Below are 20115 nucleotides of genomic sequence, written 5' to 3'. Positions count from 1 at the left end.
AAAGATAATCCTTTCAGTCACAATACTATCAAACTCTAGTAGGATATAACGGTACCACTTTACAATAAGACTACCCGTATAAAGGGTTTAGGAATAGTTTGTAATTCATTTATTAATTAGGTTGTGAACATTTTATAAATCATTAATAAGCTTTTATAAGACATGAGATAAACAGGGCAACTGTGACCGGTTGCTTGCCAAATAGTGAGCCCACATTTATCTGTACTGCTAAGCCTTATTAGAAATGATGGACTATGGACTATTGTGATATACCAAATGCACATAAATCAGATCTTGCTCCACTCAACATATAGCCTACAATAGACTATGCAGATTTGTTCTTGGTTGTCCTTTTCGTAACACATCACTGCACAATGTATAACCAACTTAAATGGCCTTCATTACATGTAAGAAGAAGACACACGCATTGGCTTCAGCTGATATTTAAATGCGTTTATCTTAACTATCCCCCTTATTTAAAGCAGTATTTTGTACTCTACTCGCCAAATCATCAAGTTAGACACTCTGTCCAGATTTATTTCTCTGTCCCCTCTGCAAAAAAATCTATTGGCAGAAGAGCGTTCATGTTCAAAGCCCCAACAGACTGGAATACGTGACCTGCTGCTATTAGATCTCTTGCATCATTGGATATGTTTAAACATGCATTATCACCTCACTTTCAACTGGTCTGCACTTGTTATTGATGAAACTGATATTGATGAAACTGATCTGCTCGACTGTCTCTCAAATTGTAATGATTGTAATGATTGTATGTATTACTTGAATTTTACTTAACAGACTGTACGTGGTTTGTATTGTGTGTCATGTTTTGCTTTTGGTGTCTGTAAGTCGTTGCTATTGTCGGGACCCCCTTGAAAACGAGATGGTGCATCTCAAGGGGTTTATCCCAATAAATAAAATGTCTATATATAAATGGAAGTAACTCATTAATAAATGGGAATGTGTTTTACACTTTACAAGGCTCCCTTTTGGCAACTATAAATGTTAGTAACTCGTAAATAAATGGTCATAAGAGATGCCAAGAAACATCAAGATGGATGGGGGGGGAATCAACTCAGTGAGCAACAGATACCAAGGATGCTGGCTGAGGAAGAAGACGAAGTAAGCTACTGTAGGTAGCCAATATAAGGCTTAGCAGTACAGATAAATGTGGGCTCACTATTTGGCAAGATGACTAAGCCTTATATTGGCTACTTAGCTTACTTCGTCTTCTTCATCAGCCAGCATCCTTGGTATCTGTTGCTCACTGAGTTGATTCTCGTTAAGTAGCCAATATAAGGCTTAGTCATCTTGCCAAATAGTGACCCTGTGTTGATGTATGAAAACTATGTTAGGACTGGTTTATAAATGGTTCTTAATGATTCATAAAGTGTTTACAACCTAATTCATAACCTAATTATGAACCCTTTATGAATCCTTTATAAGGGTAGTCTTATTGTAAAGTGGTACCGATATAATAAAAGGAAAAACATTCCACCGTATATATTAAAACCCCTGACTTACGGTTCATTCAAATGTATTATTATCTTTAATCAGGGAGAAAATACTTTCACAAAGACAAACATTCTTTAGCGACAATATGTATTTGTATTGAAGCCACAAGATGCCAAATATTTGATATCACATTCTTAGTCCCTATTTTAATTATCTCAAATAGCCTCTATTCAAGGTCATACAGAAATGGACAGTTACTATCTTTATTATTATCATTACTATTTATGTTATTATTATTTTTAACATGTTATTTTAATTACATATATATTTATTTGCTTTTTATCAAAACAAAAGAACATTTTCATTATTTGTATTTACTTATCATTTGAATATTTAATAAGTTATTTTAATTATATTTTAATTTTGTATTGCTTTTTTTTACAAACTAAAACATGTTTTATTTATTATTAATAATGTATTTATTTTCATTATTATTATTTTATTACTTTTTTAAACTATTTTTTTTTAAAGTTGTCTCTAGCAATGCAAAGGGAACTTCTTTTGTAATGTCTAATGTAATGGGGAACATCAATAAAATGTACATTATATTAAATGAAACTGCACTTCACCTAAAAGAGAAGACTCACAGTAAGTCAAAGTGCATATGAATCCACTGGAGGATGTGCAGCTGTGTTTCTGTTTCCTAAAGAGGGTGAAACACGGTCATCCCGACCCCAAATCCCCCCCCCCCCCCCCCCCCCCTCACTGCGGGTTACATCCAAAACAAGCCATGAGATTTTTTATCAGACTTTACAGGGTCTGCTTTTCATGAAATCGCTCTGTTTCATTTACTCCGTCTCTCTTTCTCTACATCTCTTCTTTGCCAAAGCTTCCTCTGAGATTGACAGACAGAACAAACAAGCTAAATGAAATAAAACAGGCTGAGAAAACAGAGATTAAGATAATGTTCATTAAATCAGGGCGAATAATTGAGATGCTAGTTTTCTTTGTTATACTGAAGACACGAGCAGATCCAAAACGAAGAAGAAGAAGAAGAAGTTCTTATTATCTTTTGTTCAGCTTTCTAATGTCCCCTAGTGGCAGAATGAACACAGTACATCTGAGATATTTGAGTCTATTGTGAGATGAATATGAGAATTGTCTTTCAGAGGAACAACAACAGAGAGGAAGGAGACAGTATTGTATTACCCTGTCTGTACTCCATTGGTGAAAGTTCTGCACTTTTGCACAATTTTGAAATATTTGTCTGAGTATTTGCATATCTAAAAATAACTTATTCTATTCCACTACAAGTCAGAGGCATATATTTAACTTTTTCTTCAACTACATGTCTCTGACAGCTTCACTTTCAAGACAATACAACATATAATCAACAAATGCATTAGAGTGTCTTATCGTATGTTAATTCAAAGCTATGTCAAACAATCTCCACCCTAAACGTTTGCAGCATTAAAGGGAAGGCATCAATGAGAGAAACATAAGATAATAGATGTTTCTGAAATGGGCCATTCCTGCAGGACTTTTACTAAAGTATTTTGCATTGTGATATTACTACTGTTACTTTAGTCAAAGTGCTGAATACTTCCAGCTCCACTGCCAAAGACAATGGGTTCATAGGGTTGTTGCCAATTATCTATTTGACTGTTTTGTTATTTGTGTTGATTGTTAACCATATCATATGAATAAGAGTACTGAGATATAATAATTACAGACAAGTAGAAATACAACAATCTAGACATTTATAAATATATAGTAACATTTTAAATGTATTTGAAATTATTACATTTAGTTATTGATAGCATAATGTTTGTACGTATCAGTTTAAATGTTGCAGCTGGTCAAGGAGGGGCTAATTTGAATACCTTTAAATACTGCTGTGTATCTTAATCTAAAAATAATATGTGATATTTGGTTTAAAACATATATTTTGTAACAATAATCTGAATCTGTAAAGTAGAAACTAAAGGTATTGAATACATGTAGTGGAGCAAACACTTCAATATGTCCCTCTAAGTGTACAAATACATTTTAAATACTTAAGTAAATTACAGGTAACTCATAAGTGTCACACCTTGACCAGCTATGAACACATGAATAATAATCATAATCCAGTAGTTTAATGTATATTATTCTAAAATGGGCCATTACTAATTAATTATTGCTTTTTTAATTGTTTTGCTTTTGGTACTTTAAGTATATTTTGATGCCAGTACTTTTTTACTTAAGTAAGAGTATTTTTACACACTGAAAAAACTGAAATGTTGACTTTAGCTAAATGTGTTATGTCAACAGATTTATTTTTACACAACTGTATTAGGTTAGTTGAAAGTATTAATATTACATTTAAATAAAATATATTAGGTTCAACTTAATACTATTGCTTTTAACATACTTAATACAGTTATGTGAAATATGTTGACATAATGCTTTTAATTAAGGTCAACATTTCAGTTTTTTCAGTGCAAATGAGTTGCGCTACTTTGACAAAAAGTGCCTTTTTGATTCCAAATATCACTACTTTTGTAATCCCTGAAGTGGCTCGACGTGTTCTGGGTATAATAAGGTTACGCTGAGACAAGGTAAGAAGAGTTGAACAAACTCAGATGAAAAGCAACATCTTGTTTGTTCCTGACGTGGCTAAATATCTCAAACTCTGTGAGGTGAGCGGAAGTCGCTGGTTGCGTCAAAGTTAAATGTCAAACCGCACTCTAATACACACACGCTCACTCTCACACACACCGCCAGGACCACCTGACAGGACATGTAAACACTTCACACACACGTTACACACATGCTGTCTCTAACACTGTTTCTCACGTAACCCCCCCCCCTCCACACACACACACACACACACACACACACACACACACACACACACACACACACACACACACACACACACGCACGCACACACAACCCCCCGCACACACACACACACACACACACACACACACACACACACACACACACACACACACACCACACACACGCACACACAACCCCCGCACACACACACACACACACACACACACACACACACACACACACACACACACACAACCCCCGCACACACACACACACACACACACACACACACACACACACACACACACACACACACACACACACACACACACACACACACACACACACACACACACACACACACACACACACACACACACACACACACCCCTACAGGCCTCATTCCACAGCGACACAGGAAGTGAAAGGGTGACCCATTTCTACCAGAAGTTTATTTTGTTTGGTCTCTGCACACATGTCCCCGAGTGCAACGGAAATATACTGCATGTGTAGAGACAGCAGCAAATACCACTGACCTCAATGATTTACTGTAAAAAGCCATCTAATAAATATTATACACAATTATTTGTTGTACACACACAGTTACATGCATATCGTCTATTTCTGTATCTTTATTCAAACTAGAAAAAAACGACTTTTATTGCATAATTTTCCATTCAGGTCAGTGATTCAGTAATTCAGTAATTCACCGTCAACTAGACTACTGAGCAGCAGTGGTGTAATGTAAAAAAGTACATTTACTCAAGTACTGTAGCAATTTAGAGGTACTTGTACTATACCCAGAGGTTGGAGAAGTACTCAGATGTTGTACTTCAGTAAAAGTAGAAGTACCAGAGTGTAGGAATACTCTGTTACAAGTAAAAGTCCTGCATTCAAAATGTTACTCAAGTAGAAAAGTATGAGCGGCAAAATATACTTAAAGTACCAAAAGTACTCATTGTGCAGATTGGTCCATTTCAGAATAATATATATGATATGTTTTATAATGATTGATGCATTAAAGTGTTATCAAAGCTGGTAAAGGTGCAGCTAGTTTGAATGACGTTGTATACTGCAGGGTAGCAGTAGTCCATTAATGCATCAATGTATTTAATATTTATTTGTAAAACTGCAAATATGATTCTAAAATGAGCCATTATGCTTAATGAGTACTTTTGGTACTTTAAGTATAAGTTGAGACCAATACTTTTATAGTTTTACTTAAGTAGTTTCACTTAAAGGTGGGGTAGGTAATTCTCTTCAGAAACGCTTTTTGTTATATTCCATGGAATGCTCTTAACATCCCGATAGCAATGAATACATTAAATGCTTTGACAATAAATCCATAAAAAAATGTCATCTGTGGAAGCCGTGGCGCTGTAAAAAGCACGACCAATCATCTGAGCCGGCCCGGCTAAAATAACTGGATGGCCTACCTGCCTGTCAGCCTTCCATCTGTGCACAAACTTATCTCGTGCCCTAATTGGTCATGTGCGCGTTCGTGTGTTGGAGGAGGGGCTCTGTAAGGAAGTCTGAAGGAAGAGGCAGATTTGTTCCGGTTGTGTACTTTCAAATTCTAGCGCACTCGAGCTGGTTTCTCCATTCTTACCTACCCTACCTTTAAGTGAGATTTTCTTTTTCTTTTTCTTGTATCAGAGTATTTTTTACAATTGAGATGACTACCGTTACTCAAGTAACAAATATCAGTCATTCTTCCTCCACTGGCACTAGCACAATTATTTATTGTTAACTTTACCAGGAGGATATTCTGTTTGTGAAATAATGACAAATAGTGATTGATTAGGGATTTCTTCAATTTATTAAAAAGCATGAAATCATTTATAAAGATATACAAACAAATTGGATAGACTAACAAACACATCAGCGGCAAACCAGCTGCCATTTTGACCGTAAATAGATTAAAATAAATGATTTTATTGCATAAAAGTAGCTGTAGTTGGTCAGTTTTATACCCTTAACGATCAGCTGTAACAGATATCAAAGCCAGTTTGACTCTGAAGCGATGCTCAGTAAAGTAAAATACAAGTATTAACATAATAAAAACACATCTAAACCACGTCTCACTGCTTTCAAAATCCCAGATCTGCCTGCAGGAATGAAGAATTTATATTTTGCGGTGATATAAGTCGTTTTGAAGAGGCAGGGTTCGAGTTATGTGGGAGCCAATGGGAGCTGAGCTCCCTTAAGGAGGGTCTGAGCTCCCACGGACGCAGTGAAATCATACATCTGTGGGGGTCGCTAATACATTACCAACAACCATTATTGTAATCACAAATAACGCATGTGTCAATGTAATGAATATTATTACGTTAACGAGGTAAATAGGATAAAAGAAAAACATGTTTTCCAAAAGAACTACGCATCTCTTGAATGACAATATGCCTGCACTGCACCTCCAAGGTGCGCAATACATTATTGCGCAATCTATGCCTGTGAGCGTGCTGCGCGAGCCGAGATGATGTGTGTGTGCATAGTTGAACCTTTTCATATTTAAGTTTGTAGCAAGTAGAGGGCTGCTGCTGTGTGTGTGTGTGTGTGTGTGTGTGTGTGTGTGTGTGTGTGTGTGTGTGTGTGTGTGTGTGTGTGTGTGTGTGTGTGTGTGTGTGTGGTGTGTGTGTGTGTGTGTGTGTGTGTGTGTGTGTGTGTGTGTGTGTGTGTGTGTGTGTGTGTGTGTGTGTGCAAGCACGCGTTAGTTTTAAAGACCCCCATAGAGCTCAGTTTATAACTCGAACCCTGTGAAGAGGTCTTAAAAACACATGTCTTTCTTAGACTTAAGTTAAAGTAATAAAAAGCTTCTGTTTTAAGACATTCATAACTGATAGTAGCATTTAGTTTGAAGTCTACTTTGCTTTGCTTTGTTATTTGATACATATTTTAACACTTAGGCAAATAAAGCTTATTGAAATGCATAAAAAGAAAATACTGTTCCCACAGTATTTTACACATTTAACATTACACCATAATACATGCATTACTGTATATATCAGCTATATAATTACACAGCAGTTTCAGTCAGTACAGTATTTGTATAAACAGTTTACATAATTTGTACTTGCTCTTATATTTCTGGCTCCGTCCCTACACATTATATTCTAAATATAAGTTGTTCATCTAACCAGGTATTTTCAGACTGTCTCTCAAAACTCTGTCTTCCCTGGTACCAAATATACACTCTATATGTATTTATCTTATACCAATCTCCTGTACAACTATTGTTCAATAAGCAAAGTAAATGAAATGTTGTCTTTTACAATTAAAGCAAAAGTGTGAAGTTAATTTCAACTTTGTACAATTTGTTTATGTTAACAACTGTGTCATTTTAAAGGGTTGCTTATTCAGACTTTACGAGCACAGATCAAAACGTTGCTCATTATCTTGAGATTTTTTTAATTTACGGAGGGGTAAAGCATAACCATCACGTAAATTGTAAGAATGCACAATATATGCTCGCTTTCACATCAGATTAGAACAAACATCAGTCAAACAATTACACAGAGATTCTTCCAGATACATTTAAATCTCTACCTTTCATTTTTTTAAATACATATACTGCTACTTCGTTTTCTTACGATGGTCTACTTATCTGCCATTTGTTTTTTACTTATTGTGTTTTTTAATACTTGTGACGTGGGCCTACTTTTTTTTTTTTTTTCAAACATGTAAGTCTATTCTCTTTGCTTTAGCTACACTACACTTCTGCTGTTTTAATAATGTACATTTCCCCGCTGCGGGACAAATAAAGGAATTCTGATTCAGATTCTGAAAAGTGTTCAGATGGATTTATTGCTGAATGTTGTCTGCAGCTCTTTGAGGGTCATGTACCCGGTTCTGTATGGCTCGACAGGCATGGAGGAGGACCTGCTCATGGATCCCGCTGAAGGCCAGCTGCCACCATCTCCTGCTGCAGGAACATCCTCCTGCTGACTTTCGGGGGAAATCAGAGTAGGACTTGGAGGGGTCGTAGCAGCGAAGGGAGGGCACATCCACGAAGGAAGGTGGAGAGTAAGAAGAGGAGGATGATCATCAAAAACCTCTTCGTCTTCCACAAACTCTTCATCTTCCTTTCCAAAACCGAATCCGGAGTCTGGGCTCTGCGGCGGTTTCTTTAAGCTCTCGTAGTTTGGAAAGGTATCAGGTGCAGAACAGAGGTTGAGGTGTAATCACAAATAACGCATGTGTCAATGTAATGAATATTATTACGTTAACGAGGTAAATAGGATAAAAGAAAAACATGTTTTCCAAAAGAACTACGCATCTCTTGAATGACAATATGCCTGCACTGCACCTCCAAGGTGCGCAATACATTATTGCGCAATCTATGCCTGTGAGCGTGCTGCGCGAGCCGAGATGATGTGTGTGTGCATAGTTGAACCTTTTCATATTTAAGTTTGTAGCAAGTAGAGGGCTGCTGCTGTGTGTGTGTGTGTGTGTGTGTGTGTGTGTGTGTGTGTGTGTGTGTGTGTGTGTGTGTGTGTGTGTGTGTGTGTGTGTGTGTGTGTGTGTGTGTGTGTGTGTGTGTGTGTGTGTGTGTGTGTGTGTGTGTGTGTGTGTGTGTGTGTGTGTGTGTGCAAGCACGCGTTAGTTTTAAAGACCCCCATAGAGCTCAGTTTATAACTCGAACCCTGTGAAGAGGTCTTAAAAACACATGTCTTTCTTAGACTTAAGTTAAAGTAATAAAAAGCTTCTGTTTTAAGACATTCATAACTGATAGTAGCATTTAGTTTGAAGTCTACTTTGCTTTGCTTTGTTATTTGATACATATTTTAACACTTAGGCAAATAAAGCTTATTGAAATGCATAAAAAGAAAATACTGTTCCCACAGTATTTTACACATTTAACATTACACCATAATACATGCATTACTGTATATATCAGCTATATAATTACACAGCAGTTTCAGTCAGTACAGTATTTGTATAAACAGTTTACATAATTTGTACTTGCTCTTATATTTCTGGCTCCGTCCCTACACATTATATTCTAAATATAAGTTGTTCATCTAACCAGGTATTTTCAGACTGTCTCTCAAAACTCTGTCTTCCCTGGTACCAAATATACACTCTATATGTATTTATCTTATACCAATCTCCTGTACAACTATTGTTCAATAAGCAAAGTAAATGAAATGTTGTCTTTTACAATTAAAGCAAAAGTGTGAAGTTAATTTCAACTTTGTACAATTTGTTTATGTTAACAACTGTGTCATTTTAAAGGGTTGCTTATTCAGACTTTACGAGCACAGATCAAAACGTTGCTCATTATCTTGAGATTTTTTTAATTTACGGAGGGGTAAAGCATAACCATCACGTAAATTGTAAGAATGCACAATATATGCTCGCTTTCACATCAGATTAGAACAAACATCAGTCAAACAATTACACAGAGATTCTTCCAGATACATTTAAATCTCTACCTTTCATTTTTTTAAATACATATACTGCTACTTCGTTTTCTTACGATGGTCTACTTATCTGCCATTTGTTTTTTACTTATTGTGTTTTTTAATACTTGTGACGTGGGCCTACTTTTTTTTTTTTTTTCAAACATGTAAGTCTATTCTCTTTGCTTTAGCTACACTACACTTCTGCTGTTTTAATAATGTACATTTCCCCGCTGCGGGACAAATAAAGGAATTCTGATTCAGATTCTGAAAAGTGTTCAGATGGATTTATTGCTGAATGTTGTCTGCAGCTCTTTGAGGGTCATGTACCCGGTTCTGTATGGCTCGACAGGCATGGAGGAGGACCTGCTCATGGATCCCGCTGAAGGCCAGCTGCCACCATCTCCTGCTGCAGGAACATCCTCCTGCTGACTTTCGGGGGAAATCAGAGTAGGACTTGGAGGGGTCGTAGCAGCGAAGGGAGGGCACATCCACGAAGGAAGGTGGAGAGTAAGAAGAGGAGGATGATCATCAAAAACCTCTTCGTCTTCCACAAACTCTTCATCTTCCTTTCCAAAACCGAATCCGGAGTCTGGGCTCTGCGGCGGTTTCTTTAAGCTCTCGTAGTTTGGAAAGGTATCAGGTGCAGAACAGAGGTTGAGGTGAAGATGGTTGTGGAAATCCTCCCTATAGGTGAAGTATGCCGGGTTGGGGTCAGTTCGAACGGAGCTGTTGCCGGAGGAGCTGGAGATGAAGTAGCCCATGTTGGAGAAGCAGGATGAAGAGGAGGAAGAGGAGTTATCAACGACCCCGCTGGAGTCTGAGATGGTGGAGGGGTGAGTGCTGCAGTGAAGCAGGGCGCTGGTGGAGGAGGGGGGGGGGGGCGACATCCCAGCTCTCACACATCTCTAACGGGGAGATGGGGTCACGAGGCTGCGCCGTGAAGAAGGCCTCAGACACTGACAGAGGGTTCAGCCAATTCTAGGGACGAATAAAGGCAAGGCAAGTTTATTTATACAGTATGGCACCTTTCAACACAAGGCAATTCAAAGTGCTTTACAAAAATCAAAGACATTAAGAGCATTAAGAAACATATTATAAAATGGCATTTAAAAACACTCATTTAAAAGCAAAGACAATAAAAAATATGAAAGTGACAGTGCAGTGTGAGATACACACATCTGAAATGTTTAGCTCGGACTCTCAATCATTGCTAACTTTTTAGCAGAAATAGTATGACCTCACTTTCTTTCTACTTTCTTTGTTAACTTATCCTTTAGATATTTCAAGTGTTAAACGAACGTTACCTTTTAGTTTTCGTAGAAACTATTATTTATTTATTTTTTAAATGCACATTAGTTAAAGGTGGGGTAGGTAATTTTGGAGAAACCAGCTCGAGTGCGCTAGAATTTGAAAATACACAACGGGAAAAAATCTGCCACTTCCTTACAGAGCCCCTCCTCCAACACACACGAACGCGCACATGACCAATAGAGTGGCGAAGTCACGCCCACTTACTTCCGGGTAATGGGACCTTATTTCGGAAAAATTATGCATTGAAGTCAATGGGGAGAGAAAACTTATCTTTCGATCCCGTTTGAATTGTGCCATGAATTACACATATGATGTTTGTCAATCTTAAAAAATCATTTCCATGTCAAAAAAGTCACAGTTTGTCGTAAAACTGTTGAAATATAAGACTATGAAAAATACGTAACTAGAAAGACTACAAATCCCAGAGTCGCGTAAGTGATGTCACAATTGAGACACTACGATATACGTATAGGCTAATACCGTATATATACGATCAGCGCCATATAGATAGAATCTATCTATATGGCGCTGGCTAAGATAAGATAACTTTCACAAGATGCTAGTGTGCTTAGTACCAGGTTGTTATTATACCAGCAATGGGTCTTGCTCGTTCTTTTGCTTCCAGTCTGATGAAAGAGGAGTGTGTGGATCAAGCTAGCTAGTAGCTAGCACGTTAGTTAGCATTACAGCCTTGTCATTTTTATTAGCCTTAGCCGGGCCGGCTAAAATGATTGGTTGTGCTTTTTACAGTATTACGGCTTCCACAGATGAAATTTTTTTATGGATTTTTTGTCAAAGCACTTAAGATATTCATTGCTATCGGGATGTTAAGAGCATTCCATGGAATATAACAAAAAGTGTATCTCGAGCCGGTTTCTCAAACTTACCTACCCCACCTTTAAGTTTACCTTGTCTTTCTTGGAATAAAGAGAGATTTATTGTAGGAAATACACTTGAAGAAAGTTTATTTTTACAATTTCTAGTATACCTTATTGCATTTCAGAATCAGAATACTAGAATATTAGTCCCACAGAGGGGAAATGTACATTGTTACAGCAGAAAAGAGCCAAAGACAGCATAATGTTACCCGAGAAGCATGCATACAAAAGTATTAAAGACTTTAAAAAAAAATTACACAATTTACAAAAAACACATCCTGTAACAGTTCTGAGGATTTAGCAGCCAGGTATATATTGCACAGTTATTAACGGCATATATATATATATATTGCTCATATTTGCCCTGTTGTATATTGCATAATGCTATGTTTTAATGGTGGGTTGTGCCATTTGTTTTGGAAGAATCGCAGCTGTTCTTGAAGAAGGCAAAGACACATTTCCATTGAGGTGGACAACAAAGTCAATCTAATCTAATTTAATCTAATTTTGAGGAATCTAACCTATAATCGAATCTAATGTCCCTCTAATTTTACGAGAAGTTCTCTGTGAGTGTGAGTTTGTCTGATGGTGTTGGTTTGAAACCACACCAGGTGGGTTTTGCAGTTAAAAGTAAAAAAAAAAGGTTCCAATCTTTGACGGACTGTTTCTGTAACTCTGTATTTTTTACTGGCAGTCAGTATTCAGTTATAGCCTTTACTTCCTTTTAACCTGAACCAAATCTGCTAACTGAATTTAAGTAAGGGGTAATGCAACGGCAAAAGAGCCCTAATAGAAAAGGCTGTACATATTTTATAATTCAACCTTGGTCAAGATGGAGTTATTGGGGTCCTTCTTGTTTGGCAGTATAAATGCCAATTAGAGTACAATAGCTGTATTGTGGTTACATTTTAGTATTTGTATCGGGTGATGTCGCTTAACTGAATAATCTCAATACTTCTTACACCACTGGATAATTTGTTAGGCCTTCCATATGTATAAGGAAGCCAATAGCGAACATAAAGTGAAAATAAAAGTGGTCCCAGGATTGAACCCTGAGGTACACCAATTGGGAGAGATGACAAAAAAAAACTAAAAATCTTTCTGGTGTCTAAACCCGATGAGTTGGTTTTATTTTGTCTGTTTGTCAGCAGAGTTGTGGGAAAAGACTGGCCAGATTTTTGTGCAATTAGGAGAAAGGTTTAGCATGATCCAATGAAAAACAAATGATGTCTTAGTCACAATAACAGGTCTGGATACACATGTACTTTTTGAAACCATTACCTTTGAGGAGAAATGTGCTTTTCTAATGTCCTTCTAGTTTTTACCTTTAGATTTCCTCCGTGGACAGAGTGGAGAGTGTGGAAGTATTTTGAAGGGTTTGGTAACGGCTTCCCTTTGAGGAGCCTAAAACGGCAAAAGGGAGCAATCATATTAGACTTACTGGATTCAAACACACACAAACACGCGCACACGCACGCACGCGCGCACACACACACACACACACACACACACACACACGTCACACACACACACACACACACACACACACACACACGCACACACACACACACACACACACTATACTCACCCCCTGCTCACACAACTCCTGTAAACGAACACCGTTACAGTGATGAGACCCAGGATGACGCCCAAAATCACTCCCAATATTATCAGTTGCGTCAGACTCAGAAGCCGTTCTGAAACAGAGAGCTGACATTACAAGGTGTAAAGATGCAAGTACATTATTTTGTATTCTCCTCAACTCATACGTTTTGTTTGTTTTTATGTGGTTTATTAGGGTTTGTTTTTTCCTGATTTATTTGTATTCCAGTAGTTCCACTTCGCCTTTGTGTGTTTTTCCCGCCATTTTTGATAGTCTGCCCCGATAAAGTTGACCTGTCCCTCATTAGCCCTGCAGTCGCCTGACCTCCTGCTCACCCGTTACCGTTCACCGGCTCATGTCCAAACTAAACCCTACATACTCCTACTCTAATGGAGTGGACTCAGTCTAGTCTCACTCACAGCTGAATGAGCCTCTTCTTTTTAAGGCGGAGGACATAAATACAGCTTTAGGACAAACTCCCCTCTCTCCAGCCGAGAGAGGAACCGTCCTTACTATTAGGTATAGTTTTGAATCAGCATATCTTAGACATCTCAGGATTTTTAATTTTTTTATTATCTATTCTACAATTTCAATATTAGTACAGACAATTTATAAATCCTAGTAGAGGGGGGAGGGCAGAAATCCTAGCTTATACAGAAAATAGTCCTCCCGTTAGTCATCCAGTTGCAGGATAAGTGTAATTATAATAAAATTCCATAAATCTTTACTGCTGTTTCCTTTACTTGCAAACCTCTTTTAAATCTTTGTATGAGCTTCTTGGTTTTTGCAACAGTCCCTGTAAAAATACAGTCTTTACAATTAAATCCACACGTCTAACGTTTTCTAAACTAGACCTAGGGAGGCCTTTATATGACCCTAAATAAAAATTAAACAAATGCTCTAATACATTTGCCTGCTGTCCCTGTCCGCCTTCTCGACCTTTAATCTGCTTTTTGCCTGGTTAAAGTATCATCACCTAATCTGCTCGTCTGCATGTTGGTCCTCCTTGCCTACACAAACATCCATCAGACATGATAATACTTTATTTTATTCATAACTTCTCACCATAACAACTTGATTAATCCTGCCTTTTCTGACCCGTGTTCATCTCAAGTGGAAGATGTTGTGAGTATGAAGGGTTCTTTAAAATATTTCATCATTAGTTTCATTATGCTGATCGACTTCAGTCAATTGACTCGCAGGAACACCATTTTGCCAAACTACAGTTTAGAGCTTATTTGATCTGTGCTTTGTGAGGACTTGAATCGAAATAGATGACTTTCTCAACAGGCCTGTAAGCTTTTAGATTAAAAAAAAGAAAGACAACTGGACGTCTTTTTACCTCGATTCTGTGATGTCCAGGATGTTGTTGGACTCCAGTTGCTCCAGTGGCTATTCTTGTGTTTTAAAATGGGTTTGACTCTCACCCTGACCTCACAGTGACCCTTTAGTTTCCCAGCAGGAATCCTTAGCTCTCGTTCAAGAGTGGACAGAATAATGGCCTCCTGAAAGCATATCAAAACGTCAGCCCAATATCAAAAGAAGGGAAGTATATCAACAACCGGAAATGATTTGCCAAAGCAGCATCTGCATTTACTTTAGTGTGAAACCAAGCACTGCCTTATTTGATGTACAGATCATTGAACTAAAAATAAATATAGGCCTGCAACATTAAGACCAAACTCTAGTGGAAGGGGAAGCGACATAATGTTAAATTTACACAAAGCTAATGTTAGCAGTGCATCAACCTTTGCATCGCTTTGAAAAGATAGTAACACCCCAGTTTGCGAGTAGGATGAAGCCACAATATGTCACCATAAAATATACAATGAAAAATCAATAGAGAAAACAAACTCCCACACTTTTTAGCCATACTGCTAGCATGGATGGCAATGTTGCTATTTTAGATGTAACCTTTAATCTAACACTTATGTCCTAATTATTATACTATATTATTATTATTCTCGTTTTTATTTTTGTGTAAAATGCCCATGTATGCATGTATAGTGTCGGCACTCACGTTCCATGTCTGGTGTTTCTGTTTGATCTGAGTTTGAAAGCTTAAGGTTGTTAAGTACTTAGAGGGAAGACTGCCTGGACGCCACGATATACTCGTCTCATTGGCTGTGCTGTTGACATTAGGAACACCTGGAGGATGCATTTTTACTGTAGGAACACAAAATTGATGAACAATTGTTACTACAGTTTGAAAGCCACAAATATGAAAACAGATATGGATTTAGTTATTTACTTTTTAACATCATATCATGATTTTTATGTCCGATTCTTAACAATATTTTCAAAAGAACATTTAAGAAGCACCTAAAAAGGTCACTGAGGAAGTAAAAGCCACTCACTGTGCTGCACTGGTTTGTAGTCTGTGATGTTCTCCATCATTGTGCCGTTACACTCCACACGGATGTAGGGCATGGTATTAATAGTGCTAAATCTCTGGAAGGACCCATCATTTGATCAGTTAAACAGTTTAGGAGCGTATAGGAGCAAGACTGCTGATTATTGTTATCAATGCTAACCATAAATGAGATGTTAACATGTTCAAATGAATTATATTTTAGAGACTTACTATATTTTTAAAGACAAGATTGCAGCCTCGAGTAAAGTGAATCTGTTGTTTCAACTTGCAGCGTCCACTAAATCAGAAAAAATACAAAAATCAACACTCTTGTTAAAAATAAATACCCTACGAAAACACATTTTTCATCCATGAAATTTTGGCAAGCAGTAATGAGTAGTGTATATTCAACATCTTACATCATTTTTTCCGTAACTCCCAGTATTCGGCCGATAAATGTTGACTGCTCACCAAAGATCCAGCAGTCCGCATGGGGAGTCGCTGCAGAGCTTTCCCATGTGCAGCTGATATTGTTGACGAAGTCATTTACACAAGAGAGTCCTTGAAACACAGAGAAACAACAAAAAGATAACTTCAGTGTTATTGGACTTTGAGGGGGGAGTGTGTGGGAGAGAAATCCTTCTGGAAGAAACCTTGGGATTATAGCGTTTGCAGAACATTTCGTGCACAAAAGACCTATATAACACACTACAGGAGAAACTAACTAACATTGAAAATGTTTCAGTTACGTTCGTCTTTGGTTATACCTCTTAAGCCTTTGTGAAAGTTGACTGCATGCACTGAAAACAGAACCACCAGTAAGAATAGGGACAGCAGGATCGTCATGGTGATGACCACAATATGACTGTAAACAGAGAGAAACAATGCAATATACTGAGAACCTAAATCAATAGTGATACACAGAAACATTTTGACATGTGTGTGTGTGTGTGTGTGTGTGTGTGTGTGTGTGTGTGTGTGTGTGTGTGTGTGTGTGTGTGTGTGTGTGTGTGTGTGTGTGTGTGTGTGTATGTGTGTGTGTGTGTGTGTGTGTGTGTGTGTGTGTGTGTGTGTGTGTGTGTGTGTGTGTGTGTGTGTGTGTGTGTGTGTGTGTGTGTGTGTTTGTGTGTGTGTGTTTAAACTAGATTATTATAAAGGGGTGGGTATGATCATGTAGTAACTCAGCAGTTTAGAAACACCTCTATATGCATCGTTTTTGAATGGAGGGATACTCATCTCTGGAACCGCATCAGCCAGTCGTTATTGGCAGAGTGATGAGCAGTTTTGAAAGTGAGAAAACAATACTAGATCCACACTGAGAATAAAACTCATCCTGAGAAGGCGGCAACTCACAGTTATAACTGAAACTTACTGGTTGCATTATTACAGAGAGTATAATAACTGCATTAACAGCGTCTTATTGGCCATACTGATGATTGTCAGGGAATAATTTCCATAGATGTTTACCTTTTGCCCTCTGACGGGCATCTGTTATCTCCCTCAAGGAGGGGGCTGCTTTAGCCATTTGTTGTTGTTGCCAGCTTATGACCGGGCATCTCTCGTCAAAGATAGTTTATTGTTATGAGGACATATGGAACAACTCCTTCTCGGGGCTTGATGAACCCAAGGTGTGAAATCTTCGAGGCCATAAGCGTCAACTGAAAGTGTCCCCAGCTGTTTAGTCTATCTAGTGAAGAATGTTGATTACCCTCATCCAAACTAGTTAAAACCTCTACGAGAGGACGGTTTCTTCAGAATTGATTGTGGCATCTCATCTGTGTGGTCAGACCGTGGCCCTGTGACATGTCTTGTGAATTCTCCGGCCGAAGCTCCAAATAAACCACCAGTGTTTGACATCAAAGCTCCAGCTCTCCAACTTTTTGGAAGTAATCTCAGATGCCGCGTCGCAGCGTTCAGTGTAATTTGCTCACATTGGGTTCAACGCGTCATAGAGCGAACAAGTCAAAACATTTTGGTTTCGCAGTTACGTACAAGGATGACGGACAAAGACAGGTGGACCGAACCAAAGCTGTTTGTCTGCATTGTTCAACTAAAATTGGTTACGCGGCTGGCAATATATCAAACTTGCACACTCATTTGAAAAGGCATCACCCGAACGTGAATATCACCGGTACCTCAAGAAAAATGACTGAAGTGCAAACCCAACTCCCACTAGCATTTAAGCCTCTATCACTCGCAAAAAGTCCAGTGCCATGTTAGCAAAGCGCTACCTGGCTGTGTCTGCTACCTCTGTCCCTAGCGAGAGGGTGTCCTCCACATCAGGAGACATTGTTAGTGCCAGCAGATCTGCCCTTTCGGCAAGCAATGTGGACAAGTTCATTTTTCTTAAAAAAAACATGAAAATACAATGACAAGCAAGCAAGTCCTAATGTCAAGCTGGCTGCTTAGGTACTAGTACAGTACAGTTCAAATACAGATTATTTCAGTTCATCGAAATGCTGCACCTTAATGTTTATTTGATTATATTTTGTATTTATTTGAGTGAATACATTATTCACAGTTTAATAATAATAAAAAAATATATATATATATTTTATGTGTTGTGATCATCTTTTCTGCTGTACCGAAAACGTACCGAACCATGACCTAAAAACCGAGGTACGTACCGAACCGAAATGTTTGTGAACCGTTACACCCCTATTAATTATCATGCTTAATTTATTACATTACAGTCGGCTAAAGCTTTTATTTAAAGCGACTTACAGTAAGTGCAATAAACGAGGAAGATACAAACGTCAAACAAATGGAAAATGTGTGTTTTTAACACCTAAACATTTCTCACAAGTCTGAGTCATTGTTCGTTTTAGCGTCAAAGCCCAAACCTAAAGTTACAGTAAATGAGTTCATGGAAAGTGCAGATGTTTTTGTAACATCATGTACAAGGGAAACACTTCTGTTCTGAGTAATAACAGAAGCTCAGGAACATTGATGATGTCATTTAAAAAGTAACGTATATGTAATTTAGAGTTTGAATGTTGGTCATGGGGGTTGTGCAATAGGTCGCCATTGTCAGTAGGTCTGTATGTAGAAACTGAGTATGTACAAAAGTCACGTGTTAATATGTTAATATCTTCTATCGTGTTTTAAGTATCATGTAAGATTTTTTTTTAATCTTTTGTGTAACTGCAGGACAGATACCAGAACACATTTCCTACAATAAAGTATATTGTATCGTATCATAAATGCATGTATAAAAACTAAATATAATCTAAATGCAATTGAACAAGAGACCAGTGCAAAACATCAAAATAGTAGAAAAATCTATAAAGACTCTTGAATTATTGTCTGAAAAGTGATACAGTACCTCGGTCAGTTCGGTAGCAGGGGGTCCCCGAGAGGAATCACATCGTTGTCTCTCTGCTGGACCGAAGAGTTTAGAAGATTTCCTTTCTCTTCTGTCTTTCTACTCGCACATCACTATCTCACTCTCTTGAGCAATCTCTCCCTCCCTCTTTCTCTATCTCTTTCTGTCGCTCATCCCTCTGCCTCCTCATTCAGGCCCCTCTCTCTTCTTTAAAGTGCCCAGTGACACTTTCCACTTGTTACCACAGCCGGTGCCTTACAGGAAGCCTCATGAAGCTGTGATGGTGTGAGAGGACGGGTGGGGGAGGAAGGGGGAGGACAGGGGAGGGAGGGGGACTTTTTTATAAACAAAGCTCCTCCTCCTCCTCCTGCAGCTACCTGGACGCCGTTAAAATAATAATTGCACTGAACATAATAAAACACACCACATCCTGTTTCAATCCCAACGATAAGTGAGTTGTATGAAGGGGGAAACGGGCACTTTGTACAATGAAGTGGTTTATGTAAATGAAACTTAAAGTGAAGATTCAGAGAACTAACAGCTACCAGATTGAGAGTCATATGGGGTTAATTAAGATACCAAACACACACACAAAAGTTGCACAGCAGGAAAACCGCTGCTCTTATAGCCGCAACCACTGCAGACACATGTATTTATACTACAGATCTATAGAGAGAAACAAAGGAGGTTAGAGTTAAAGCAGCAGATGTTTACTCAAAGGTCACCAAACATTTAATTTCTGTTTCTTCCTCTGATTAATATTGTGTAGGTCCTAGTATTTTGCTCTACACTATTTTGCTAAAACACAATTTTAGTTTGCACTTGTTTATTTTTTAAATGTTTCCAAATTATAATGTAGCTACTAGTATGGAATTTGGGGAATGTAAGACTTAAAGGTGGGGTAGGTAAGTTTGAGAAACCGGCTCGAGATACACTTTTTGTTATATTCCATGGAATGC

The 20115-nt window shown here is 38.0% G+C and overlaps 1 protein-coding gene across 1 annotated transcript; it reads right to left on the bottom strand.

Moving 5' to 3' along the window:
• Window positions 1–9811: 9811 nt before the first annotated feature.
• On the bottom strand, window positions 9812–19429 carry il2rb (interleukin 2 receptor, beta). Its single transcript, XM_034144140.1, is given in 11 exon segments — window positions 9812–10562; window positions 10564–10664; window positions 13201–13279; window positions 13464–13572; window positions 14821–14983; window positions 15499–15644; window positions 15836–15929; window positions 16063–16129; window positions 16251–16392; window positions 16599–16696; window positions 19157–19429. Coding segments are annotated over 10 exon segments (1581 nt in total). The 5' UTR covers window positions 16678–16696; window positions 19157–19429; the 3' UTR covers window positions 9812–9961.
• Window positions 19430–20115: the final 686 nt, after the last annotated feature.

Source organism: Trematomus bernacchii, unplaced genomic scaffold (assembly GCF_902827165.1).
Source record: "Trematomus bernacchii unplaced genomic scaffold, fTreBer1.1, whole genome shotgun sequence".
NCBI classification, from domain to species: domain Eukaryota; kingdom Metazoa; phylum Chordata; class Actinopteri; order Perciformes; family Nototheniidae; genus Trematomus; species Trematomus bernacchii.
The sequence above is the reverse complement of the archived record's forward strand: the minus strand, read 5'-3'. Positions and strand labels throughout refer to the sequence as shown.